At 45.9% G+C, this 27,433-nt stretch overlaps 1 protein-coding gene across 1 annotated transcript in view; it reads left to right on the forward strand.

Annotated features, from left to right (window-relative positions):
* Positions 1-13,071: 13,071 nt before the first annotated feature.
* USE1 (unconventional SNARE in the ER 1) overlaps positions 13,072-27,433 on the forward strand; it is a 35,287-nt gene continuing 20,925 nt past the window's right edge. Inside the window, exons 1-3 of the mRNA XM_086946961.1 lie at positions 13,072-13,344; positions 20,977-21,026; positions 27,240-27,318. Coding sequence (XP_086803087.1) covers positions 13,216-13,344; positions 20,977-21,026; positions 27,240-27,318 — 258 coding nt within the window. The 5' untranslated portion in view covers positions 13,072-13,215. The remainder of the gene's footprint in view (positions 13,345-20,976; positions 21,027-27,239; positions 27,319-27,433) is intronic.

Here is a 27,433-nt window from a genome sequence, read left to right on the forward strand (position 1 = left end):
CCCCGGGACAACGAACAACTTATTTTAACTTCAGCCATTGCAGTTGAAATTATATAAATGTTGTTTGAGGAGAAACTTTTTTTGAGGGAAATCTAGGTCTTCCGCCAGCCTGATTTCTTCAGGGAGAGAGTTCCAAAGTATGAGGGCTGTGTTACCCTTCATAAGATTTAATTTCTTGCTTTTATGGTGATAGGATGATCGACCTAAGTTCAAGACTTTGAAGGTCAGACAGGTGACTTTGAATGTCATTCTTGCCTCCAGGAGGAGCCGGTGCAGGTCTTTCAAAATGGGACTCAATTTTATAATCTTTGTTTGTTAGATGAGTAATAGACAGAATTATAGAGGAATTTTTGAGAAGTCAATTAGGTTTCTGTTAGTAGAGCCTATCTGTCGTATAATTTTGAGATGCCAATTATTTGCATTAAAGAATGAAAGTCTGATTAAGTTAGGACGGTTCAAAATAATTCCTGTTAGAAAAGAGCTCATAAGGCAAATTTGATGATGGTGATCGATATAAAAGTTCACTTATGGGTGGGGAAGGAGGAAGACTAGCAGGGGAGTTGAGAGCGGAGCTGTGCCTGATGCGCCGCTGAGTAGGGGTCTGCAGCGGCGAGATACCTGGGCCAGACTCACTTTTAGCTGAACAGAGCGGCTCCACTGGACATCGGCCATGCTGGTCCTGGAACTCCGCGCGAGAAAGCCTCAAGCGCATATTCTGATGAGAATCTCATGCTCACAAGCGCAGGAATGGAGCATCGAGGACAGCAGTTGAGGACCGAGACCCAGGTGAGTAGGTTTATCCTCGGAGGAGGTAGGAATCCAGGGATTTTAGCCAAAAAGGCTATGTTGGCCGGGAGCCCCTAGCTGGAGTTCCTCATCGGGCGGCCATCTTGGCTGTAGTAAAGATGTGTACTCCTACGATGCCTCCCTAACTAGATGTACCTAGCATGGGTGTAGGTGTTAGGCCAAGAATCCCTCAAGGATAAAGTCAACCCCATTACGTGAAGTAAGAGACTGTGGTACCCCGTACTGATCTCGAGTTGGACACCCCGCAAGGGATATTTTAGACCACTGCAAACTGGAGTATCTGCATGCAGGAACATTTATTTATTTATTTATTTATTTATCTTGTAGAGCGCGAGCAGCTACCCGTGAGGGTTTCCCGGCGCTAATTGGCAGTATAGCATAATAATCCAGAGGGAGATATAACACAAAAGCCAGAACAAAAGGAGCTATGTGGCTAACCAAAAGAGTTATTGGGCAAAAAGCCAGGTCTTAACGGCTTTACGGAAACGAAGATGACAATGCTCCACTCGCAAGTCCAGAGGAAGAGAATACCAAAGTCTGGGTCCCAGTACAGAAAAGGAACGGCCACCCACTCTGGCGAGCCTAAACTTAGGCACACAAAAAAGGTGTTGGGAGGAGGAACGGAGAGAACGTGCAGGAACATAGGGTTTGACCAAGGATTGCAAATAAGTAGGGGCAACTTCAATTTTTATTTTATGCATAAAGCAAAGGGCCTTAAATTTGACTCGTTTATCAAGGTTGAGCCAATGGAGTTGTTTGATGCGTTCAGTAATTGGATCATACTTCCGACAGCCACACAGAAGCCGAGCAGCGGCATTCTGAACTAGTTGGAGACGGCGCATGACCGCTTTGGTCGCCCCCAGAAAGAGCACGTTACTATAATCCAATCTAGAGGTCACCAGCGCCGTCACAACAGATCGCTGGGTGTCAGAAGGAAGGATCCAAAAAAATTTTCGCAGCCATCTAAGAATAATAAAACAGGTGGCTGCAACTTTGTTTGCCTGATCCTTCATCGATAGCTCCCTATCGATAATGACCCCGAGATTTCTCACTCTTTCCGATGGAATGGGTAAATCGCCCATAGTTGACGGCCAATGTCTCGAGCTCCAAAGGTCAGGCTTGTTACCGAAGATAAGCACCTCCGTCTTATCGCTGTTAAGCTTTAGGAAATTGCAGTTCATCCAGCGGGAGATGTCCTTTAGACCTGATTGTAAAGAGGAAGGTGATGAAGGGTCAGCTTGGGATAAGGAAAACACAATTTGTGAATCATCTGCATAAGTAAAAAGATTAAGACCAGAGTGATGAGCAACATGTGCTAAAGGAACAACATAAAGATTAAAAAGAAGAGGGCTTAATATAGAACCTTGAGGAACACCATATGGAGAAAGATAAGTATTAGAAGTGGAAGTATTGGAAAACATTTGAAAGGTCCGGTCAGTAAGAAAGGAAGAGAGCCAGTGTAAGGCTTTGTCACATATACCAAAAGAGGCAAGGCTACTGAGAAGGATACTGTGCGATACAGTATCGAAAGCTGCACTGAGATCAAGCAATATCAGTGCAGCTGTTTCGCCTCGATCGAGTAGTTGGCGAATATTCTCAGTTACTCCTAAAAGAGTGGATTCTGTGGAGAAACCTTGACGGAAGCCTGACTGAGAGGGGTGAAGAAGATTGTTGGTGACAACAAAACGAGATAAATGTGCATGAATATGCCGTTCCAGGATTTTAGAGAAAGCCGGCAACAGCGAAATGGGACGAAAATTGGCAGCTACATTTGGATCTGCCGTTGGTTTTTTAAGAAGTGGGGTCACCATTGCATGCTTCCAGCTCTGAGGCATCGTGGCTGAATCAAGAGAAGCATTTAACAAGGTACAGATGACATCTAATTGAGAAGACTCAAGTTGACGTAAAACCGAAATAGGTAGGGGGTCTAAAGGTGAGCCGGATTTAATGATGTTTAAGATTTCTAAAAGGGCAGCGGGTACAAGATTGGGCCAAGTCTGCAATAGGGCCAGAGGAGGACGAGAAGTGGTGAAAGATGGAAACACATCAGTGACGGATTCCTCTTGGGCTGCTATGTCTTTGTAGATGGTATCGATTTTAGATGTAAAGTATTGAGCAAGTTCATCACATTTCGTGTTGGAGAGAGGGGGGGGTATGGCAGCTGTATGTGATCCAGCGAGGTCTTTTACCACCTTAAATAAGACATTGGATTTATTTATGGCTACTGTTATCAAGTTGTTGGCATAAGTGGCTCTAGTATGAGCACAGGCCTTATGGTAAAGTTTCAGTTCGGCTTTATATATAAGCCCAGCCGCGGTAGAATAGTCTTTTCTCCAGATTCGCTCAAGTCTCTTGCATTGAGATTTGTGAGTACGGAGGGTTTCGTTATACCATGGGGCAGGGGAGTTGTGGACAGTATTTCTCTTATTTGTAAGAGGGAGGCAAGTATTTATAGCCTCGGAGAGCCAGGAATTTACCGAGTTAGCAGATGCATTTATATTGTCAGAATATAAACGCGTCTCTGGTCAGTGTGTCGGCCGGGAAGTCTCGGTCTTCTCTAGCTATCTTAGCAAGATGTATATATATCCATAGGTCCTACCTTGCTGTGTTACTGTGTCGGCCTAAGGATGACGTTGGGCATGAACTTTATACTTACATTTTATACAAGAGATGGTAGTCCTGCTGTGCTTCCAAGAATCTTCAAGCATAATGTATGAGATTTCGAACTAGGGAAAACCTGTGTTCTGAATGCAGTGTAACATCTGGGTAAAAGGTCAGTCCCTGTAAACCGTGACCAGTGTAATGTAGGAAGAGAATATAGGTGAAAGGTAACGAGTTTACTGAGGCCTATATTATAGTACTTATATGGAATATAACAATAGGAACTTGAGAAACCCATATAACTCTACGAAATACAGGCGGAAATATGCCACATGGCCTGCAATAAAGTCCCGAGAATGGATAGGTTTCCAGTAGAATATTACCCTACCCTCGCAAATTGCGTGTGATGTATCAAGAGACACATCAGCAGCATAGGCTGCCTGATTCTACGGGATGCCCTAATCGTGTGAGTGGTGTTGCCCACATCTGGGAGCGATCCCCTGGACGTGACCACCTATTGCCCTTTGTCAATGTTGAATATTAACTATAAAATCATGAGTAAAGTGCTGGTGAACCGTTTGTCCCAGATCCTCCAAATGCTGGTCTGCAACTATCAATGCAGATTCATCTCCCATAGAGCCACTTCTTATGACACGCGAAGATTGTGCCACATCATGGGTGTGGTTTTGGGGCCTGCAGTTCTGTAGTAGGGGATCTCTGTGTATAATCATAATCTTGTGAATAGTCCCGCCCATGTCCGTGGACCCCGGAGCAATCGAAATAGTCTCTTAAATTGTCTTCTTCTGCAGTCCTGCATAGACACTTAAGAGAAATTCGAAGACAAATAATGCAGCCTAAAACTACAAGGCTACAATGGCCAGCACTTCATCTTGAAGTGAAAAGGATAGCCAAATAATATTAAATTTAACACACTTTGTTAAATTTCACACTCGGAGAAACTCCCCTTCACAAAAATCCTTTGTAATGATAGAGAGGAAGGGTTGGACAGACAAGCCCCATAGGCTGCCATTATGTGTCTATAAAAGAGATACCATGCCTTTAAGGAACTCTCCAGAGACCCTCGGTATCTCAGGATGCACAGCCAAAGGCCTTTTACTTTCAGTTTTTTTTCCGGCTCCTGCTAGCAGGACCCTGGAGTATTGAGCTCTACCTTTTTGGGTATTACTTCAATTTTTGGCACTTTTCCAGTGTTTTGAGTGTTTCACTCGATGTCTAGTTTCTTCCTCTTCCAGTTGCTGTGCTTTTTAGCCTGTTTTGCCACCTCTTTTTGTCGAAAATGCCAGCTTTGTTCGTAAAGTGCCCTGAGTGTGGTAGGAAGAAGGCTCAATCTGACCCTCACAGAGTATGCATACTCTGACTCCCTTCCACCCATGTCCCTGACTCCTTTGAAATCTGTCACTCTTTCTCAAGGAGGACCCTGCGTGACAGGGAGAAGATTCGTCTCCAAGGCCTGGAGCAGAGGAGACACCAAGAACCAGGTGGGACTTCTGGGCATGGAGGGACTCTGTCATCATCCTCAGCCCGTGCATCGGCCTCTGGGGGGGGCTCCCCAGTCAAGAAAAGGCCCAGAAAAGGCACCAGTCCCAGTCGACGTTGATGGCTTCAGCGTCGAGAGGTATGACCACCAAATGCTTCCCGTCGACCCAGGGCTCTGGGGTGAAGCGGCGCTGCCGTTCGACGTCGAGGGGTAGGACGTCGAGACCTCGGACGAGGTCGACGTCGAGGACTTCACCGGCGTCGACACACCATCGATGCTGTGATGTGTTCGAAGGCACTCGCTGTCGAGGCGACACCGCCGTCACCGTCGGCGCGAAGGTCGACGTCAAGGAAAGACAAGTCGACGTCGAGGAGAAGACATTCGACGTCAAGGAGTTCGTCGACGACTGGAAGATCGACGTCGAGAACAGGGAAGTCGAAGAGGTCGACGTCAAGGAGAGAAAAATCGATGTCCAGGAGATGGTCAAGGCCCAGGGCGGTGTCCAGTGCCTCGGTGGTTAGTCTATCTTCTTCATCAGCGAGTTCCCGGTCTCGGCTGCGCGGGCGCTCATCTGCAAAGAGATCTGCCTCCAGAGCATCCTCCTCGAGGCCTGCTCGTAAGAAGAGGAGAGTGCTTAGGTCACCGGAATCTGATTATTCACGGACCTATTCGCCCTCTAGGCCCAGGACTCCTACGCCTCCTACTCTTCCGCCACTGCCTCCTAGGAAGCCTCACCCTATGCCTCCACCACCTCCGCCGCCTCCTCCGCCTTCTCCTCTGCCTCCCGGGCCTCCACAACCACAACATGGGGTTCTGGCTCCGACTCCTCAGCTTCCCCCTCCTCCTAGGCCGTCGGTTCCTGCGAGACTCAGGAGGTCTAGGTCAAGGTCCAAAGGGAGGTATCGGTCTCGCAGTGAGCGTCGCTATTCGACAAGGTCCCGTCATCGCCATCGGAGGGAAAGGTCTTGGTCCTGTTACACAGACTCTTCCAATGACCGGCGGTATTCTCCCACGTTATCTGACTCTCCTCCTACGAGAGTATCGCCTGTGGACGACTTTGTGACATTTCAGGATGTGCTGCTGAGGGGGGCAGTGAAGTTAGGTATCACATTGACGGTACCCACTCCGTCTACCTCTGTGATCTTTGAGACTTTGCGCAAAAGACATCTCTCTCGCCCTTTGTTGCCTTTGGTGCCAGGACTGGAGGAACCGGCCATGGAGCTGTTTCTGACGCCGGCCTTGGTGAAGTCTGCTCCATTTCGACTTCAAAAGAAGTACAGGCCCCCGGATTCTAATCCGGCGTTCTTGAGGTCAGATCTTGTCCTGGATTCTGTAATCGTGACAGCGGCTAAGAAGCAGCATTCGACTGCCCCTTCGTCTACGGTCCCTCCGGACAAGGAGAGCCGTTAGATGGACTCAGCTGGACGGAAAGTCTGCAGTACGGCTGCCACCTCGATGAAAGCGGCGAGTGCCTCAGCGCTCTTGGGTCGGTATGACCGCTCTTTGTGGGAGTCCCTGCAGCAGTTTGTTGAGCTCCTCCCGAGGGATAGGCGAGAAGACTTCGAGAAGATATTGATTATGGTCTCAAATCGAATCATCAGCTCGGCGGAAGACGCCTCTCTCCTGGCTGCTCATGCCATCGCATCAACATAAAACGTCATTCCTGGTTGCGCCTTACCTCTCTTAAGCCAGAGGCGCAACAGAGAGTCGCGAATTTGCCATTCTCGGGATCGACCCTCTTGGGATGCATGCTGTGAGGAAATGGCCCGCATGAAGGCGGAAGTAGAAAAACCAAAGGAACAACGGAAGTCCTTCCGTCCGTTCCCGAGGCGGTACGGTTCCCAGAGGTGAGGGCAAGGTCGTCAAGCTGGCCAGCAGCAACAATAGCAGCAGCAGTACCAGCGGCAGCCCTTCCAGAAGCATCAGAGGGGCAGAGGCGGCCAGCAGTCCTCTCCGGCAAACAAGGGCCCGGCCAGGTCTAAGCCCTGAGGAGTTACTTCCCCCTCTTCCGTTACCCGCTCCGGTGGGGGGGAAGCATACAAAATTACTTGGCAGAGTGGAGAAAAATTACTCAGGACAAGTGGGTGCTGAATATTGTTTGCAATGGATACAGTCTTAGTTTTGTCAGCCCTCCTCCAGCAATTCCACCGGTTTGCTTGCAGTACCAGCTGCGCGAGCTTCGAGCGGAGGCCGATACCCTGTTAAGAAAAAGGGAGATAGAAGATGTCCCTCTGTCTCAAAGGGTAAGGGGTCTATACTCAAGGTTTTTTCAATTACGCAAGAAGGACAAAAACGAGTTCAGGCCCATTCTGGATTTGTGACAAACAAACAAATGGATTCACAGGGAGAAGTTTTGCATGCTGTCTTTGCACCAGATTTATCCTCAGTTGCAAAGAGGAAACTGGCTTTGCGCAATAGATCTGCAGGATGCGTACTTCCATGTGCCCATTGCACGGAAACACCGGAAGTTTCTGCACTTTCTAGTCTGCCCCAATCACGATCAGTACACCGTACTACCGTTTGGACTGAAGTCTGCACCCAGGACTTTTTCAATATGCACCTGAGAAAGAACAAGGTGTTTGTCTACCCGTACCTGGATGACTGGTTGATCAAAGCCTCCACCTTCCAGGAAGCGCAATTGCACTTCAACAGGACGGCTGTTCTGTTGAACCAGCTCGGTTTGCACATAAACATGTCCAAGTCTGTTCCGACTCCTGTTCAGTGCCTACAATACTTGGGAGCCTCCATCGATACTCTCTCAGCAAGCGTGTCTCCTTCGGAGGAGCGGTGCTTATCGATCCTTCGGAAGGCTCTGGCTCTCATGTCCGTTCCATCTACGACAGTGAGGACAGTGTCTTCTCTTCTGGGGTCGATTGCCTCTTGCATCTTCCTCACGCCACATGCACATGCACGCCTCCACATGAGGCCACTGCAGGAATGACTGGAGGATCAGTGGGACCAGAAACGAGGGAGCTGGGACAACAGGATCCGACTGTCTCTACATGCTCAACAGTCCCTGAGATGGTGGTGCTCAGTAGAGAATCTCCTCAAGGGGGTTCCATTCCACAAGGACATTCCCATTCAGACTATCGTGACGGATGCTTCTCTCCACGGCTGGGGAGCGCATTCAGACCATTTACAGATCCAAGGAACATGGTCCCCGGCGAAATCCACATATCACATCAATTTTCTGGAACTCAGAGCTGTTCACTTGGCACTGAAGGCCTTTCATCCGTCCTTCCAGACCAACTCCTTTCTTGTACAAATGGACAATACGACCACAGTGTATTACCTCAACAAGCAGGGGGGCTCGAGATCGCGCACACTGTCACAGGAAGCGCATGCGATCTGGCACTGGCTGCTAGCCAGAGGACTGACGATAATGGCTACCCATCTGCCAGGTGTGCAGAATGCTCAGGCGGACGCACTCAGCAGGCTGGTCCAAGAAAACCACGAGTGGGTTCTAAACAACGAGGTGCTAGGAAACATCTTCGACAGATGGGGCACTCCAGAAATAGATCTGTTCGCCATCCCCGAAAACAGAAAATGCAGAGACTTCGCCTCCAGGTTCTACCAGCCGGGGAGTCTGGGGAATGCGCCATGGATCAGCTGGTCTAACAGCTTTCTGTACGCTTTTCCACCCATTCCCCTGATTCCGGCAGTACTCATCAAGCTGTCTCAGTCCAGAGCACGAATGATCCTCATTGCTCCGGAGTGGCCCCGACAGTGATGGTTCACAGACCTGCTCCACCGGTCTCTTCAACCCCACCTGAGGCTGCCGTGTCGGCCGGACCTTCTCACGAAGTTCGGGGAGCAGATGGTGTGCCCCAACCTCTCATCGTTGAGTTTGGCGGCATGGCTCCTGAGGTAGTGCAATATGGACATGGAGATACTCAAGGAGGCGAAGCGACCTTCCACAAGGACTTCCTATGCCTACAAGTGGAAAAGGTTCTGCATCTGGTGCAAGTCCAAGAACTATGATCCTACCACCTGCAAGGAAGATGTCATTCTTCCATACCACTTGCATTTGGCTCAATCTGGCCTTAATTTTCATTCTATTAAGGTTCACCTCGCAGCATTAACTGCGTATAGGAAATGCCCTTCACAAACATCCTTCTTCCAGATTCCTGTGATCAAAGATTTTTTGGAGGGATTGTTCAGCGTCCTTCGCCTTCATGGGAGCTGAATGTGGTGCTGTCTCGCTTGATGAAGAAACCTTTTGAACCTATTCATAAGGCTTCTCTACAGCATCTGTCCTGGAAGACGCCCTTTCTTGTGGCTATTACATCGGCCCACAGGGTGAGCGAAATCCAGGCATTGTGTAGCCAAGAACCTTACACTGTATTTCATGCTTCTATGGTAGTGATGCAAACTCACCCGAAGTTCCTTCCTAAAGTGATTTCTGATTTCCATGTCAATCAGACGATAACTTTACCTACGTTTTTTCAGCATCCTTCCACTCCAGCGGAAAGGTCTCTTTATTCCCTGGATGTCAGTAGAGTGTTGAAATTCTACTTGGATAAGCCCAAAGACGTACGTAGGTCAGACCAATTGTTTGTTAATTACGGATAGGTCAGGACTGGTCTTGCCACCTCAAAACAGTCCATCTCTAGGTGGATTGTGTCCTGTATCCAGTTATGTTACCAAAAGGCTAACAAAACCTTAGGGGGTAAGCCTAAGGCTCATTCCACCAGAGGCAAAGCAGCTACAAAGGCTTTGCTACGTAATGTTCCCATTGCAGATATCTGCAGGGCTGCCACTTGGAAGTCGGTCCACACCTTTGCTAAACACTACTGTCTGGACTCTGATGCCAGAGCGGATGCTCAGGTTGGGCAGGCTTCGTTGAGAAATCTGTTTGCACAGTAGTAGTGATGTCTGTTTCCTCCACTGCTGGTTTGGTTTGTTGGGATGGGCTTGACATTCTATTCACAAGATTATGACTATACACAGAGATCCCCTACTACAGAAGGAGTAGTTTCTTACCTGTATCTCCAGTTCTGTAGTAGGGGTATCTCCGTTATAGTCATAAGCGTCCGCCCTCCTCCCCGGTGGATGAAGAGATAATGTACTGTATGCTACAGGCCTGGCTTTATACACCTTCAAAAAGAACTGAAAGTAAAAGGCCTTTGGCTGTGCATCCTGGGATACTGAGGGTCTCTGAAGAGTTCCTTAAAGGCACGGTATCCCTTTTACAGACACATAATGGCAGCCTAAGGGGCTTGTCAGTCCAACCCTTCCTCTCTATCATTACAAAGGATTTTTGTGAAGGGGAGTTTCTCTGAGTGTGAAACTTAACAAAGTGTGTTAAATTTAATATTATTTGGCTATCCTTTTCACTTAAAGATGAAGTGCTGGCCAGTGTAGCCTTGTAGTTTTAGGCTGTATTATTTGTCTTCGAATTTCTCTTAATTGTCTATGCAGGACTGCAGAAGAAGACAACTTAAGAGACTATTTCGATTGCTCCGGGGTCCACGCACATGGGCGGGACTAGTCACAAGATTATGACTATAACAGAGATACCTCTACTACAGAACTGGAGTTACAGGTAAGAAACTACTCCATCTTCCAGTAGCGGTGTCCCTGGACTTCGAGAAGGCTTTTGACACCCTTGGGAGGTCACATTTGCTGCTAGTCCAGGAGTCCTTGAATTTCTGAGCTGGGTCAAACTACTTTATGCGGCACTACAGGGATGGGTGCGGACGGCACGTCGAATATCTTGTCAGTTTGACAGCGGCAGGGGTACATGGAATGCACTGCAGTATTGTTCCCTTTCCCCTGTAATCTTTGCATTTGTTATGGAACCCCTGGCCTCACTGTTGCAGGCAAGTGACGCTGACCGGGGGCATAGTGGTGGAACCCCAGAGGTACACAGTCTAGTTATACGTGGATGATGTCCTGGTCTATCTGCAGAGAGCATTTGTGTACACATAGCCACACACAGATGCCCCAGACACTCTTCTCTCCCCCCACCCCCCGCCAACCACATAACTTTTCTCTTCTTTATTGCTCTCTTATAGATTGCCCCACCAATGGGCTCCCATGGCTGCCCGCAGATTTTTTTAAACATATTTGAATTTGTATGAGCTTGAACTTTGCTGTAAAATTGATATACGTTGTTGCCATTCATTTGGAGTCTGTTGATACGACCCACCTCCCTCATGTGAGGCTAAAATGTAAACACCAGGAGTATGGTATGCTCCTCACATTTCTCCATATTGCTTTACCATTTAAAGCTATCTTGTTTATATGGCGACTTTTGCTGTCCTGCGTAGTAACATGAGTGCCATTATTTGCTGCTGTTTTGATCACTGCTGTATTGAATTAGTCAATGAATATATATATATATTTTTTTTAATGGTGCTCCGTGGTATGAAACTGAGGACTGTATCATGATGGGCTGCACTGACTCACTGCAGTCGAGCACTGTTTTTACATTTTTGGGTTGCAATGGGGCTAAAGTTTGTACATATGTAGCTTGAAATGTCTCTTGAGTCCATGTTGTTAAACAGAATAAGTTGGAAACAGTGAGCAAAGATTCACTGTCTGTTTTCACCTTTTGTCTTTATCTCATGCATTACGCCAGAGAAATTCCGAGGTGTAGGTATGACATGTGGACATCCTGCAACCCCCCCCATAAGTTGTTTTTTTTTAAACAGGTGCACAGCTCTGAGCCATCGCAACCTGTATTACGTAGAACCTTGTACCTCAGATAAACAAGGGGACCAAGAGGCCTTGACCAATGGATTTCTTTTCCACTCTTGCAAGATTGAGGCTCTGATGAATCTAGGAGGAGGAATTGTCCAAGAAGAGATTTATTTCATGTTTGTGTGGTGGTAACTCGAGGCTGCCCCTTGGTATGTTTTTTCCCCAGTGGAGGTCTACATCTCAAATGGAGAATAGGGCTAATATACTTTCATGCCAACACAAAAAAGATGTTGGACGGAATGCTGAACATTGTCAAACAGTCCCCCCCCCCACCCGTCACAGATATGTGCCTAAATCCATTGTTTTTCTGTTTGCCACGCCGTTCCAGTTTGGACCCAGCCATAAGCAAATCTGTCTTGATCCTGCTCCCCTTGGAAACAGTCCAGCCTGAACTGCCAGGCCAGATCTTCCCTGGACCGATGGCGTATGCAAACACGGGACCCTCGTCTGGGCCCCTTGCTCACTGTGCCACTGGATTCAAGTTAGCTTGGCTGATGAGGGGTGATAACACGAAGCTGGACCCAGGATGCCTGTTACCGGTCTAGGGAATACCTGACCTGGCAGAGCGGGCTAGACTATTCCCATGAGAAACAGGGTCAAGACTGATTAGCATTTGGCTGGGTCTAAACTGGGGTGGCATGGTGAGCAAAAGAATGATGGATTCAACCCAGATCTCTTGACGAGGGGTGAGTGGTTGAAATGTTTCAGCACTCCGTCCATCTTGTTGTGTTTGATAATGTACTTTCATAACATATTCTTTCTGCGTTTAGATCTTAGCTCCGCTGAGTGAAGGGAGAAGGAAGTAGGCTCCAGTAAAAGCAATTCATTTCAAGTTTGGAGGTATTAAATCAAGCGAACAGAGTAACAGCTGGGTGCCAGAGACTGGCTTCTATCCTACATCTGGGTGAATTTTGCATTAATGGATTGGCTGGAAAGGGGGAATATTTCCCACATTTGAATGATGTGGCAGATGTTGGAGACCAAAGAGTAGCTTGTTTCTTACAATATGTTAGTTTACCACGCTATCCCCAAAATAAAGCCACTTTTTTCAGATTTGTTGGTCCACCTCAGGTGTAGCCAGGGGGCAAGATCGGGGAGACTCGATTCATGGAGAAGGGACCTATAGCTCAGATAGGATAAGGAAGTCTGGGGTACTGTAGCTCAGACAAAGAATGTGCAAAACTGATCTCAGGAGGATTTCTCTTCCTGGTTGCCACAGCTCTATGGAGCAGGAGAATAACCCCAATCTTAGTTTTCTTCTGTATGTGTTTTTGTTTTGTTCCAATATTGCTCCTGTCTGGGATGCTTGTCCTCCTCCCTCTCACTTGACTTTCTATAGGTGTAGGTTGAGACGCTCTAGGGTCTCCACGGCTCCTGCCAGCGGCGCTCTAGCCGTCTCCTTCCTGCTCTTTGGTTTAACTGTCAGCGCTAAGTCCTTCTTCGTGGTCCAATGGTGACTCGCAGACGGTGAAATCTTTGGCCCAATCAGAGAAGCGCTGCCTTAAGAGAGGCGGGGTAGAAGGTTGGGAAATGCGCACGCGCACCCCTCCTGAGCTGGCCCGGTGCCATGACGCTATCGTGTCATTAGCGAGACGCTTCCGGTGATGGGGAGCGGGTGCTACGCTGGCGTCATGGCCGGCTCCCGGCTGGAGCTCAACTTCCTGCGGCTGCTGTCTCGCTGCGAGACCATGGCCTCGGAGAGCCCCGAGCGCGGGGACTGGAGGCTGGACAAGGTGGGTGACGTCACTTCCGCCTCTCTCGCATGATGTCACTGGCTGTGAACGTGACGTGTATTAGTGGTATGGCCTTAAGTCGTAAAGTATCGAGACCAACGGCCGGGCTCATTTGGCCAGACAGAAGACAGCGGGTGACACTAAACTGATACTTACTGGACCGGTTATTACTCCTGGGCCGGTTAGTTAATTAAAAGACAGTTCATTAGCTCTCATCACTGACATCAATCATGTGGCGGGACATGTGAATTAACAGACAACCCTGTGTTTCCCAAAGACCAACATTTTGGTGTCTCACTGTGGGCTTGCATTAGCCATGCTAGTGTTATTTGACCGGCATCCCCAAAACTCCTGTTTGAAGTGAACCTGCCTGCACGCCACTTTATTATTGTGTGTTATGTCCATCCTAATATAAGAAATGTCATGCTTTAAAAAAATTAAAGGAAAAGTGTGAAGTCCAATATCTTTAGGGATGGGCCAGTACTCGGGATTGCGTCGTGGCAAAATATCTAGTCCTTGAAACACATACATTTCCATGTGCTATGGTAAAGCATTTTAACAAACGACAGGTGTTCTTTTACCAATAAATTAGGTATTTGCACTCAAGATAGAATTTATAAACTCTGTTGCACATTGCACTGTACCCAACCATAGTACCCTGAGTTGTCTTGAGGGAGTGTCCCTGAAAATATACTAGAAGAATTTGCACAACTAAGAAATGTACTATTTTTTAATATAGAACGATTGCACATAGTTTTTATGATGACATATTTAAATGTTTTTTCCTTATACAAATTGTATTGTATTTTTATGTGCTTTTATGGCCGGTTGGTCGAAATAAAGCTTCTTTGACTGACTGACTGGCTATGGCAAAGCACTTTCCATAATTTAATGTTAAGTTTAAATTGCCCAACTTTCGAACATCTTCCTCCACTAATGGCACAAGAGCCGTTTTGATATGTATCAACACAGTGTCCATTTGGGATTGTGTCAGGCTTATTTGCTCCTCTGTTACACAATGGGCAAACATTGTTGTAATGAAATGTGCCAAGTGCAGTTGCCAAAGGTTTAGCACCAATAGTTCACAAACCACGACCTGGCCCATCTGACGTAATAAGATAGGTCACGCTGCTGGGTTAATGTCTTGGAGTGACATACCAGCGATGGTCAAGCCTACCAGGGGGCTGGTGGAGCCCTCATTTTATGAATTATACAGAAAAAACAATGGTTCTTGTGGGAAATACAAAAATATGTGTTAATACTTAAACACAATGGCTAATAACTCTAGTAAAGGATGTTAAGAGGTGAGAGGAGCCCTCGCCGTGCACGTACTGCACTGTTTTAACTTTTTGTAACTCATTGTCATTTTTAGCGTTTACCTGGAAATTTGAATTCTTTTTTTTTTAAAAAAGCCTATATCCATTCTGCTTTTTAAATTGGTATTTATTTTTCATCTTGCACATTACTGAGCATTCGCCTCTTAGGGATATTCATAGATTCTATCCTTTACTGCTTGTCTCCGCTTCCCCGGTCCAACGCTGGCGTTTGGCCGTCGATTGGAGGGAAGCGGACACACACCCTACTAGACCGACCTGACTTCCGGCCTGTTGTATTTCCGGCGTGGAGGTCAGAGTTTAGGACATTCCAGCACCCGGCCAGCAGGGGCGGGCTTAGGCATGTGCAAGCTGTGCACCTGCACAGGGCCACCACGCCAATAAATATCCTTAATATAATAATTCTCTGAGGATGGATACATATTTGCATGGCGGCCCCTGGCAGGGATTTGGCGGCCTCCGGCTCTGTTCCTCTTCCAAACACCCTGACACCCCCCCCCCCCCTTTTCACTGGCCTCCGCGCCTGCGTTCCTCCGGGGGCCCCCTACCTACGCTCCCTGCCCAGGGCCACCATGAGCCTAGAACCTGCCCTGCGGCCAGCTATTTAAACTCCTGCTGGGCCAGACGCGCACCACCGGCACCCCCTAGGTGCGCCAAAGGCAAGCATGTCTAAGGCAAGCCCGTCCGCGCCAAGGCCGTGACAAGGGCAGGAAATGATGCCCAAACTCAGCCAGTAATTGCTTATACATCTGAGGCATTGAAAGACCTCAAATGTAGGGGACATTGCAAGTGCCTGATTTCACCTGATAAAATATTGGGGGCCTGTTCCTGCTATTTTTGCAGAATTGATCTTCCCACGGACCTTCCCATCTTAGTTAATAGCCTTAGTCCAACCACAACAATGCACAATGCCCAACTTAAAGGGGGATTAATCCATGCCAGATCGCTAAGTAAGCACTGTCTAGATGTCAGGGATCTAATTTTAGATCAACAGCTTGACTTCCTGTTTATTACCGAGACATGGCTGAAAGATTGGTGCAACCGCAACGTTGCTGTCGCTCTCCCACCCAACTAAACGATTCACAGGAAAGATAGAAGGGATGGCAGAGGAGGGGTTCTGGCCATTATCTTACACGACATGCTACACTGTACTAACTTTGACCTTGATACAATCAAGGGGGCGGAAAGCCTTTGCCTCTCTTTAAATGCCTCCATGTCATTCTCAGGAGCTCTGATCTATCGTCCTCCGGGTCAGAGCACCACCTTTACAGACTCACTTGGGGATTCCTTAAGTCATCTCCTGCTCAGATAAGCCAACTTCACTTTATTAGGAGATTTTAACGTCCACTTAGAATGCAGAACTGAACCAGGAGTAGATAACTTCCTCCATATTACAGAACTATTCACATTGCACCAACTGGTGGAGGCCCCAACACACCGGGCGGGCCATACTTTGGATGGGGTCTGTTCCAACTTTGCTGCACTATCGGTCGATACCCCTATCCCTCAAATATGGTCAGACCACCTCTTTGTCCCACTTATACTTAGGGCCCCACAGAAGAGCTGCCCTGATGAGTCACACCTCGACTACCAACACAGGCGCAAATGGGCACAACTATCTGACAACCCTAAGCTAGTAACTTATGCCCAAGATCAGAAAGAATCGAATCGGCTCTCCTAGAAATAACCGACACACTAAAAACTATAGCCGACAAAGGCAGGAAAGCTGTCCTGATCTTACTCGACTTGTCTGCTGTGTTCGATACCATCTCGCACAGTATCCTCCTGGAGCGACTCGAACGTTGCGGCATCTCATTTACCGTGCTGGAATGGATAAAATAATTTCTTACCAATCGCAGACAAGCTGTGACCCTTGGTACTTCCATCTCGGTGGAACAAAACATAACAACAGGAGTCCCACATGGCTCATCATTGAGTCCACTGTTCAACATTTACATGACCCCGCTCATCTCTCTGATAGGATCCTTCGGGATTGAAGTTACATCCTACGCAGACGATACCCAAATGATCCTTTCTCTGGATAACAATTCTTCAGATGCCGAACTTAATTTTAAACGCTGTCTGTCTGAAGTCTTCCAGTGGATGAGGGATAACCTCCTTAGATGTAACACCGACAAAACTGAAATCCTTCCCATAGGGAAAGATGTCTCATTCCAGCCTGGCAAATGATGGCCAGAGGAAACAACACCTCCGCCCGACATGGTCAAGGTAGCCAAAAATGTAGGAGTACAGTTTGATACTGCGCTTTCCTTTCTCCCACACGCTACGGCGGTAGCAGGAACCTGCTTCAGTCTTATCAAATCGCAAAACCTTTGTTTTAATCTAATTCCACTTTCCGCAAGGAAATCAGTGGCCTTGATTCTCTCGCGCCTGGACTACTGCAACAGCCTTTTGGCAGGAGCCAACAAATCAGCACTAAAAAAGCTACAAGTGGTCCAAAACTCTGCAGCGCGTCTAGATGTAAAACTCCCACGAAGATCTTCAGCATCTGCGGCATTAAAAGTCCTTAATTGGCTCCCACTGCACAAGAGAATTCTCTTTAAAATCCTCCTAATCACATATAGATCCATGCTTAAATTGGGACCCAAGTACCTCTCGGCACGGTTCTCCCCCTACATCACAACCAGAACTCTTAGGTCCTCATCCTTAAACCACCAATTTTTAGATGTAAAACAAAAATGAGGAAAAACAGTGGCCGCCTTGGGGCCCAAAGCCTGGAACTTGCTACCAACTCATCTAAGACTGCTAAACACAGAAACTCAATTCAGGAAGGCTCTGAAGACTTGGATATTTGGTACCCCAGTCGAATTTTGCCTTTCACTCATTTAGCACTTCTAGGGCCCCCTCTCGCCTCCAACCAACCAGCGCCACGATGCTCCTTTCGGAGTGGCAGTTAGCGCTTTACAAATACCATCTTACATTACATTAAAAGAGAGAAGCTTATACAAAAATGTAATCAGGAAAACAAATATATTTGTGTATTTCTTACAAGAACCATTGTTTTTTTCTGTGTTTCTCATATGCCCTGGTTGCGTATGAATAGGGTTGCCTTTGTTTACTAAACACTACTCACTTTTATCAGTGCCAGGCTTGAGCCTCAGGTAGAGGATTTTCGAGCTTGCCTTCATGAAAAGGGATGCCCTTAAGATCTCAGCGTGTCAAGTGCTTTCTGCAGAGATGTTTCTGCAGTCTGCATCTCTAAATCCCATTGAGTGAGCCAGCCTGTCCTTCTATCAGTTCTTTTCAATTTAGTTGTAAAACTTGTTTGTTTAGTGAGTTGCTAGGCCGATATACAATGTCATTGTGCTTTAAAAACATATACTGATATATTTGTTGTCATTGTTAGAAGACCGCACGACTTAATGACTTAAAATGCCCACGGGATGAAGGAAAATGTACTTTTGCCAGATAAGCGCACAGTGACAAGGATAAAGATGGAATTCTGTTTTTTTCCTGACCGCATACCGGCCTGTTTTGCAAAGCAAACATTTTCTCTTGGTGCTAAAATAACAGATGTTTATTGTTATCCAACTCGGTATATTTTATTGATCTTGGAAGGATGAAAGGTTGTACGTACCCACCAGTATTTGAAGTTGTGACCATGAGGTCAAACACTTATTCCTAGATTGGATGCATTAGACCACTGAATCATCTACCAGACTATGTATGTGGAAACCCCGATAAAACCACACCAGAGTCACACCTAAGACCGAGTATGACAACAACTGACTGCAGTGGTTTTAATCCTTTGATAATAAATATGTCCAGTTCAGGCAAGCCAAGCTGCTAAAATAATTTGTTGGGTGTCGAGAAGTAAATTGACACGGCAGGCTGTTACTGATCAAGCTTATCTGTTAATCGGTCTATAATTCTCTAACCAGAGACGTTTTAAAGCATGGGAAAAATGGTCACCTACCCAGGGTTTACACCTCACAAGGCCCCCCTGTGAAAGTGAACTTTCTCTCTGCCTCACTTCTGTGTATTTTTGCAGCTTAACCTTCAACGTATAATTCAATTTTGTTAGACAACATAGGCCTTGAATTAGAAGTAAATGTGTAATAACATTAAATATTGTTCCAAACGGGGGCTACCAAAATACTTCTTGCCCAGGGTCCCCTAGATCCTTAAGATCACCCTGAATGTAACTCCGGTCAATAATTCTGTGTAATCCAATTGTAAAGTAATTCCTTTTAAAAATATGTGTATATTTCACATTTATGACCTGATTTGACTTACGTGATACTCTTGGACTTGGACTATTTTCAAAGCCTCCGCCACACGTGCTTACTGTTTTTGCAGCGTGCTTAGTTTCTTAAATTGGCCACTAGATGGCACTATTTACCACACTTGTGTTTTGAGCTATGCAAAACTCTCAGTATCCCAAAACTCCTTAGTGATTGCGCATCTGTGTGGGTGAGCACTAAGTAATTTATTTTCCTATACAATAGTTGAATAAAGGCACCTAATCGCCCGAAACTCTTTTTACTGTTTAGCTGTGTTGTTTTATGGTGTGGCTTGACAGTGCACCATTTTTCACAATTCTTTAAAATAAAGCTCCCCTCCTGCTATTGGTTGTGTGGTGCATCATGGCAGCTACTTCGAAGTGCTTGTAATGTATGAGGGCTCTTTTGTTCATCTCAAAAACACAAAGAATCCTCAGTCTTTAATGTGTTGCTCTCTTAGATTAATTGAAAAGAGAAAGCAGTTTATTTTCCATAGCAGTTCACTTTTCACTAACAGCCAGATTCATCAAACCAAAATCCGCTCGCAAAGGGCCATATTCTGAGAATCTGGCCCTTTGCAAGCGGTATTTTTGCATTTGGGATGCATCATCCCAAATGTAAAAATCGCAATTTTAGAAATCGCTACATTGCGATTATTTGCATTTAAGGAATCTCAATTTGAGATTCCTTAAATGCAATGCATGAACCATTCCTAGATTGCGAATTCGCAATCTGGGGTCGCTATTTACCCCGAAGTCTAACTACGTGGTAAATAGCAAAAACTTAGAAAAATGCACTTTAGTGCATTTTACGAAGTTGTATGTTACACACACACATGTCCTTGGGACATGTGTGTGCGCAACACCAGTGTACATTACCATTTCAGGGGTGCAACAGGGTGTCCTTTGGACACCCTGGCACCCTTGAAATTGCTTCCTTATTTGCGATTCACTAATTGCTAATCGCAAACAAGGAATTACTCCCCATTCATTCCTATGGGCCTTTAGGCCCATAGGAATGAATGGGAAAGCCATTCCTTATTTGCGATTCACAATGAGCGAATCGCAAATAAGGAAGCAGTAGAAATCGCTCAAAATATTGCGATTTCTACATGCATCCCGTTTTGCGAGTCTTTAATAGCGATTCCTTAAAATTTGCTATTAAGGACTCGCAAAACATGACTTTGATGAATCTGGGGTTAAATGCTTTATTCGGGTTTCCAAATGCTAGCATGACCTATTGGTTTTGCCTGTGCTTGTTTATAACCACTTTACATTTTTTTGAATGCTAGTGTAATAGTTGGAAATGAGTGTAAGTACCCTAACCCTTGAAACTTCTTCTGGGTAGTATTCTGTTCCGTGTTTTTTGCATGTGTGCAGGAGTTCAGGCTGTAAATCCACGTTGGCACTGATCCAAAAGAATCAATCGAGCCTCGGCTTCTTGGTCTTGTCCCCTCTATAAACGGGGAATCATAAGCAACCCCGGTGAAGTTCTGTGACATGTGATGCTTCTCTATCCTATAAACTAGCTCTCATTGGGACCCGGAGCCCTGCTCGCAGTGGCTTATGTAATGTTGCATAGATTAAAAAAGGCGTTGTCCGTCTTCTGATTTCTTGGCGTTAGATACCATAATTGTACAAATTCAAACTCCCTGGCTCAACAAAATGAGAAATCGGATCTGCTGCCGTGTCATTTTCAGGCTTTTTTGGAGAAAAAACTTTACAACGTGTTTTTGGGGGAGGGAGGCATATGACAGGCCCTGGGACTCTAGATTAGCGAGTGATGCCAGGGTCAATCAAAGTTTTGAATCCAGCTTCACATGAAGTCATGCACTGAGTGCAGGGGGGACATGTTTGTTTAACTTGCTGAGGGCACTCCAAGTCCAACATTCCTTCTGAAAATACTGATCATAGGCAAATTTGTTTTGGATTCATAAGTTATTTTAGGATGTGAGGCAGACTCGGAAGTTCCTTCGTCAGACTAGGCCCCTGCTTTCGCTTTCTCTGTGCCCTGATGAGATTTGTTGCTTATTGTCTCTGTTTTCTCTGTTACAGTATGTGGGCGCTCTGGAACACATGCTGACAACACTTAAGAAGCACCCCAGGTGAGGTACTTTGATTAATGCCGCCAAAATTTGGGCACTGGTATTAGGGAACTTTAGAGCACATATCCAGATATTAATTATATGCCAAACAACACATAGGAATTCCCATAAAAGGAAGGTGCCTTATCCCCCTCTAAATAACCTATGAGTTTTATATCTCTATCTGTGAGCCAAGTAGATGCATACTAACGCTTTCTCATCCCGCTTGAGAAGATTCTATGCAGGACAAGGCATCCTTTGGGTTTGGGCGCTGAAGTATGCCGAAATAAATGTGTGGTGTATAGGACGTGCTTGTGTGAAGTCAAACATTTTTTGTTATTCTGTGACTCTAGTTTTCCTAGATGCTTTGATGAAGTACATTTTATCTACTCTGAAGTGTCATTCCTTACTGTGCCATACAAAGTTTACCAGAATCACATTTCTTCACTCTTGGGCAGTGTTCCATTGTAGTACACTGATGACTCTATTGTGGGTAGGGATTTTAATATCACACTCATGGTAAATTGAACTTTTTATGATAACATCTTAGTAAGGTGGGGAAGTGGCACCTTTGTGTGGTTTGCAAATTAAGGTAGGAAAACTAATGAACCTCACTTCATTTACTTGACATTTATCTAAACCGTTTGTTGTTCTTTGGTCTGCAAAAATCTAACCATTTGCAAATCAGAGTTGAACTTGCTCCATTAGGAACATTCCAGCCTGAACTTCCAAGCTGCATGCCCTCGTAGTGGAATGAAGACAATAGCAATTGTTGGACCTCAGCTGCAAGGAGCAGCTCCTGTCCCAGGCATACTGAGCCGTTGATCCACGTCTGGGAATATTTGGTGCTCCGGGGGACGTCCCATAATCAGGAGACGCTACTTTTGTATCTATTTGACACACTCACAGACCAGAGAGTGACACCTCTGAGGCACGCCACAATTTTCTAAATTTGTTCTACACAGTAGTGAGTGTTCCACCACTTTTTGCTTGGCTTATTCTGATCATAGAACGCTGCACACTTGATTATTACATTCAAAAGGGCATATGATACCATTTCCAACCTCACTGAATTAAAAGCCGACACCTACGCCTTTGCAGAAGAAGATGCTATCAAAATGTACACACTTATACAAGGGGAAACCACACCAGCATCCAACATTAGAAATAAAGAAAGCATCATCAGACAACTCTTATAGTTAACAAAGAGAGAAATCAACCAACGATTGCACGCAAGCACCCTAATAAAACATCATCGTGCACAACGAATTCCAAGAGGATTACAGATACAGCTCAAACCTCTATTATGCAATAACAGATCTATGGGAAATATGATTGAATCTGGCGACAGTTCACATTTAAGCTGACTATATCAGCATTCGATATGATGAAATGAATATCGTTCCACAAATAAATCTATAGAAGCTCAGCATCAGTGTTTGAGTCTACTATTGTCATACAAACAATCTACAGATGTTTACATTCCGCTAACACGGACGTCGCACAGTGCTCAGGGGGAGACGTTACTTTTGTATCTTTTGAATCTCCACACACGCACACAACAGCAAAGAAGTATTCAACGTCATCAAGGAGTTTGCCCAACCCACCAACGAGTCTACTGATATTCCTCCCTCACAAGACCTCTGCAACAAACTCAGCACCTTCTTCCACCACAAAATCAAGAACATCTACAACAACTTCGACGAAGACAACCAACACACTGAACACTCACCAGCCACCCCGACTCAATGAAGCCAACGATTGACAGCTGGACAGCCTTCACCACCAAAGACACACTGAAGATGATGAAGTCAATCCACTCCGGGGCCCCCACAGATCCCTGCCCCCACCACATCGTCAACAGAGCCGCCGTCACTATCGCACCCACGCTGAGATCAACCCCCTACTGAAGAAGCCTTCTGCAGACTCCACCGACCTCAAAAACTACAGACCCATCTGCCTGCTTCCCGTTCTCAGCGAAAGTCATTGAGAAAGCCATCAACGGCCAACTCGCCTCCTTCATCGAAAAGCACATCAGAAAAAAACACAGCACAGAGACCACCCTCCTCGACCCAACAGATGACATCCGCTCCCTACTGGACAAAGGGGAAACAGTAGACCTCATCCTCCTTGACCTCTCAGCGGCCTTCAACACAGTCTTCCACCGCACCCTAACACGCAGACTCCACAAGGCAGGGATCTGGAACAAGACCCTCGACTTGATCCACTCTTTCCTCTCAGGCAGAACGCAACGGGTCAGACTCCCTCCTTTCCACTTTGACCCTACACCAACCACCTGCATAGTCCCCCATGGGTCCTCCCTCAGCCCAACGCTCTTCAATGCATATATGGCTCTGCTCGCCCCCATCGCGAGAACCTACGGACTCAACATTGTTTCTTACGCAGACGACACCCAACTCATTCTCTCCCTATCCAACGAACCCAATGCAGCCAAACACAACTTTCAAGAAGGCACGGAAGCTGTCGCCTAATAGATGAAAAGCAGCTGCCTACAACTCAACACTGACAAAACAGAAGTACTCATCATGGGCCCACACCCCGATGCCTGGAACGACACCTGGTGCCGCCGGCCCTTAGAAGTCCACCCACCCCCACGGACCATGCAACGCCACCTTGGAATCATCCTGAACTCCGAGCTCAAAATGGAACGCCAGATCAACTCCGTCGCATCCTCCTGCTTCCACACCCACTGCCTCCTATGTAAGACCTTCAAATGGATCCCTCTCGAGCACATAAAAAACATCACTCATGCCCTCGTCACCAGCAGACTCCACTACAGCAACGCACTCTACGCCGGAATAAACAAAAAAACTCACTCTCAAGCTACAAAACATCCAGAACGCAGCCGCAAGACTGGTCCTCAACCTGCCAAGACATTGCCACATCTCCAAGCACCTGCGCACACTCCACTGGCTCCCCATCAAGACTAGAATCACCTTAAAGATCCTCACCCACTCGCACAAATACCGCCACAACACCGGACCAGCATACCTGAACAGCCGACTCAATTTCCAAGAACCCCCAAATAACCCTACGATCAGCCCAGCTCTCCTACGCCGTGGTTCCCCGCACCAGAAAGATCAGATTGGGAGGCCGCTCCTTCTCCTTCTTCGCGGCCAGAGCCTGGAACGCCCTGCCACTCCACCTCAGACAGACAACATCACTCTTCATCCATCTTCATGAGAAACCTCAAAACTTGGCTCTTCGACAGACCCCCCTCCTTGATGGACTGGAACCTGCACCTCCCCTCCTACCCAGCGCCTTGAGACCCTTACAGGTGAGTAGTCACGCTTAACAAACACATGATTGATTGATTTCAACACACTCACAGACCAGAGAGTGACACTTCTGAGGCACGCCACAATTTTCTAAATTTGTTCTACACAGTAGTGCGTGTTATACCACTTTTTGCTTCACTTCTCAGGACACCACATCATATTTATAAGCCTCTTTTCATAGGTTATACAGGGGAGAGGATGTGGCGTAACGGCCTAAGCTGCCCACTTCGGAGCCGGTGGGAACCAGTTTTGGATCTCCGTGTCAGCATCCTGTGATTCTGGGCAAATCACCTAATCTCCCTGTGCGTACAATTCAGCAGCTTGAGACCCTCACATTGCTGCACTTTACAAATCCTGGATTTAGAGCGCATCATCGTGTTTAAACAGCTAAACCTCCTGTCTAACCTTTCAGCATTTTCTTACATCCCTGTCTCTAAGGAGTTTCGGTCATAGGCCTTGAAATACCTACCTTCCACAGTAGCGAGGGATTTCACGAAATCTCAGTGCTTTAATCCTCTATTTGACCCACGTGGGGTAATTTGCCAGACAGTTTGCCCATGAACATACAAACATTTTTCACGCTTTGAACCTTTGAGAGATTGTTGTCAGTAATATGGCTCTCACCATCTCTGTATATTTGTTTTCATGTGCTGAAAAGGAATAAAATCACTCCATGGATTGAAGTACAGAAATGGCATGCTGAAAATTGCCAATGGGTTAAATTGTAGTAATTCATGTACATACTTCTGCGATCATTGTGAAGTGTGTCTTACTAGTAGCATAGCTTGTATGTTCATGCATTTATGGTTGCTTGTGTCTAACCAGTTACTGAAAGGTTGGTAGGGCTGAGGAGTAATCAGGCTCATATCTGCTCAGTGGTCTTCTGTTGAATGCTGAACTTTTATCCCCTTGCAGCCTATTGGAGAGCTTCCCAAAATCTAGTGTGCTGCTGGCTTAAAACCCTGCTAGGGCTAAATGTGTTACTTGTTATGAGCCAACTTGGTTGGCAGGATTGCTTCTGAAATGGTATGCCTTGAACCAGAGTCTATCCCTTGTCAACCTTACTGTTGGAAGGACAGAGAAGTTGCTGGTTGCATGTCAGAATCACATGTAGAAGGCTAGTGGCTGTAGGTAGAGGTCAGTGGCATCTCAGATTTGCTTGTGAAAGGCTTGTCCTGCTGGTTCAGATTTAGTCTTGTTATTGTAAGATGAGTAGAGCTGAACATACTCAGTACCATCTTGGGAGAGCTGGGCTGGGGTAGAATCGGCCATATATTAAACTTCCATTCAGCGCGACTGACTCTGTCCCAATGTTAACCACACAGTATAAAGGCCAGTAAGTGTATTAAGTGGAGAAAGGGAGGACGGAAAAAGGCTGAAAAAATCTTCAAGATTAAGGATGGACAAGGTGTACTTGAAGGGGAAGGATTCAATGTTGGCAGCACGAAAGAGATAACTGTGAAACAAGCGCTGTTTAGTGAGCCAGCTGTGGCTGTGAAAAGCTGTATTGAGACGGAGCTGGCTGTCTTGAGTCCTCCTCCGTTATTTTCTAATTGTCTGAGTATACTTTAGGGAATTTTACACAGGATCATATTAACAAAACAAAAAGATACATTCTAGCAATCCACAGAGCCTGTTAGCCATAGAATTGATTGTAGAAACTGTTGGGCAAGGAATTGGAGAAGGATTGTGTTAGTCAAAGCGTCCAAGTGGGCAGCACTGTGGGTGGTTGCACTGAATGTAGAAGCAATATTCATATGTGTATAGATTTAAGAGATATTCGTTTTTGAGTGATGCAGCCATATCTAGTTTGATAGAAATATCAAGTACGTTTACATCCTCAGTGGATGGAGTGTTGAAGTTCTGTAGTATACCTTTTGAACTGACATCCTGTCAGCATTATTTCCAAAGATAAAACAGAAGAGTGTTCGGTGCAGGCTAGAACTATTGTTTTTCTGAATCATATTCTGGTGCTTGAAAGGGAACTAGTGGATCTTGATGAGGTTGGGGACGATGGAAACAATGGGATGAATTAGAAGACCAGAGCACAGCAGAAACTACGTATAGAATAGCTTTTCTTCTAAGGCTCAGAAATAATGCATTACTTATATGTATTAACAACAAATGCCAACATTCATCGTAGTCGATCACAAGTACTTCCACAAGGAGGCAGACGCGGGAGACATATCTCCTCTCTTCCTACCAAATTCCTTATGATTTATGTTCAAACATCAAAGTGAAATAAAGGCGTGTGGACTTCAAATGGCTAAAAACACTATGCCGTAAAATTAAAAGAAAAAAGATTGGGTTAAGCATGGGCAATGATTCCACCTTTCTAGATCAAAACCCAGAAGAAGAGAACAGAACAGTAAACTAACATTGGCAAAGCCAACAGGTCTAGGTGTACTGAGCTAATGCATGCAACTTAAGTACATCAGAGTTGTTTAAGAAACAAAAGGTGTATTGCGTTGAAGACTCTTATGGTTTTGATACAGTCCTGTTTTTGTTTCTGTTTAAATAAAAGGTTATTGTTGTAATGTAGTCCCATATTCAGTTCCACTCCAGCGGCCAAAAACATTAGCTGAAAGATGAATACTCCACTGGGCTATTTGAGCATTGTCAAAAAAAAGATGGTCAACACCTCGATTTTGGAGTTTTATTTTTACAGCAAACGGACCACGAATTATCGCTGTAGTTGACTTTGTGAGAATAACAGTTAGTACTACTTGTGGGTGCCCAGAGATCAGTGACACTGCTTGCATCACAGTCACTTCACTCAATATTGCTTTGTCCTCCTTCCTCTTACACCTCGATTGTTCTTCTGATTTCTTTGACACATGTGATTTCTTGGTTGTGCTGAGTAAAATGCCAAGACATTATTGCATTATTAAAAGCAATATTGACATAAAAACATTAACCTTTTATTTGTTTTCAGTTCACCTACTCTAGAAGTGCTCAGTGAGTACTCGAGGAAAGTGGATTTCTTAAAAGGCTTACTGGAGAATGAGAAACTGGTAAGATGCATTCTTCTTTTGTTAATCTGAGAGTTGGTATTAAAGGAGGATTCTATGTTACTACATAAGCAAAATATGGTGCTTAGCCGTTTTTGGATGAGCGTTTTCGTGCATT

This window comes from Lissotriton vulgaris, chromosome 12 (genome assembly GCF_964263255.1).
Source record: "Lissotriton vulgaris chromosome 12, aLisVul1.2, whole genome shotgun sequence".
In the NCBI taxonomy this organism is placed as follows: Eukaryota; Metazoa; Chordata; class Amphibia; order Caudata; family Salamandridae; genus Lissotriton; species Lissotriton vulgaris.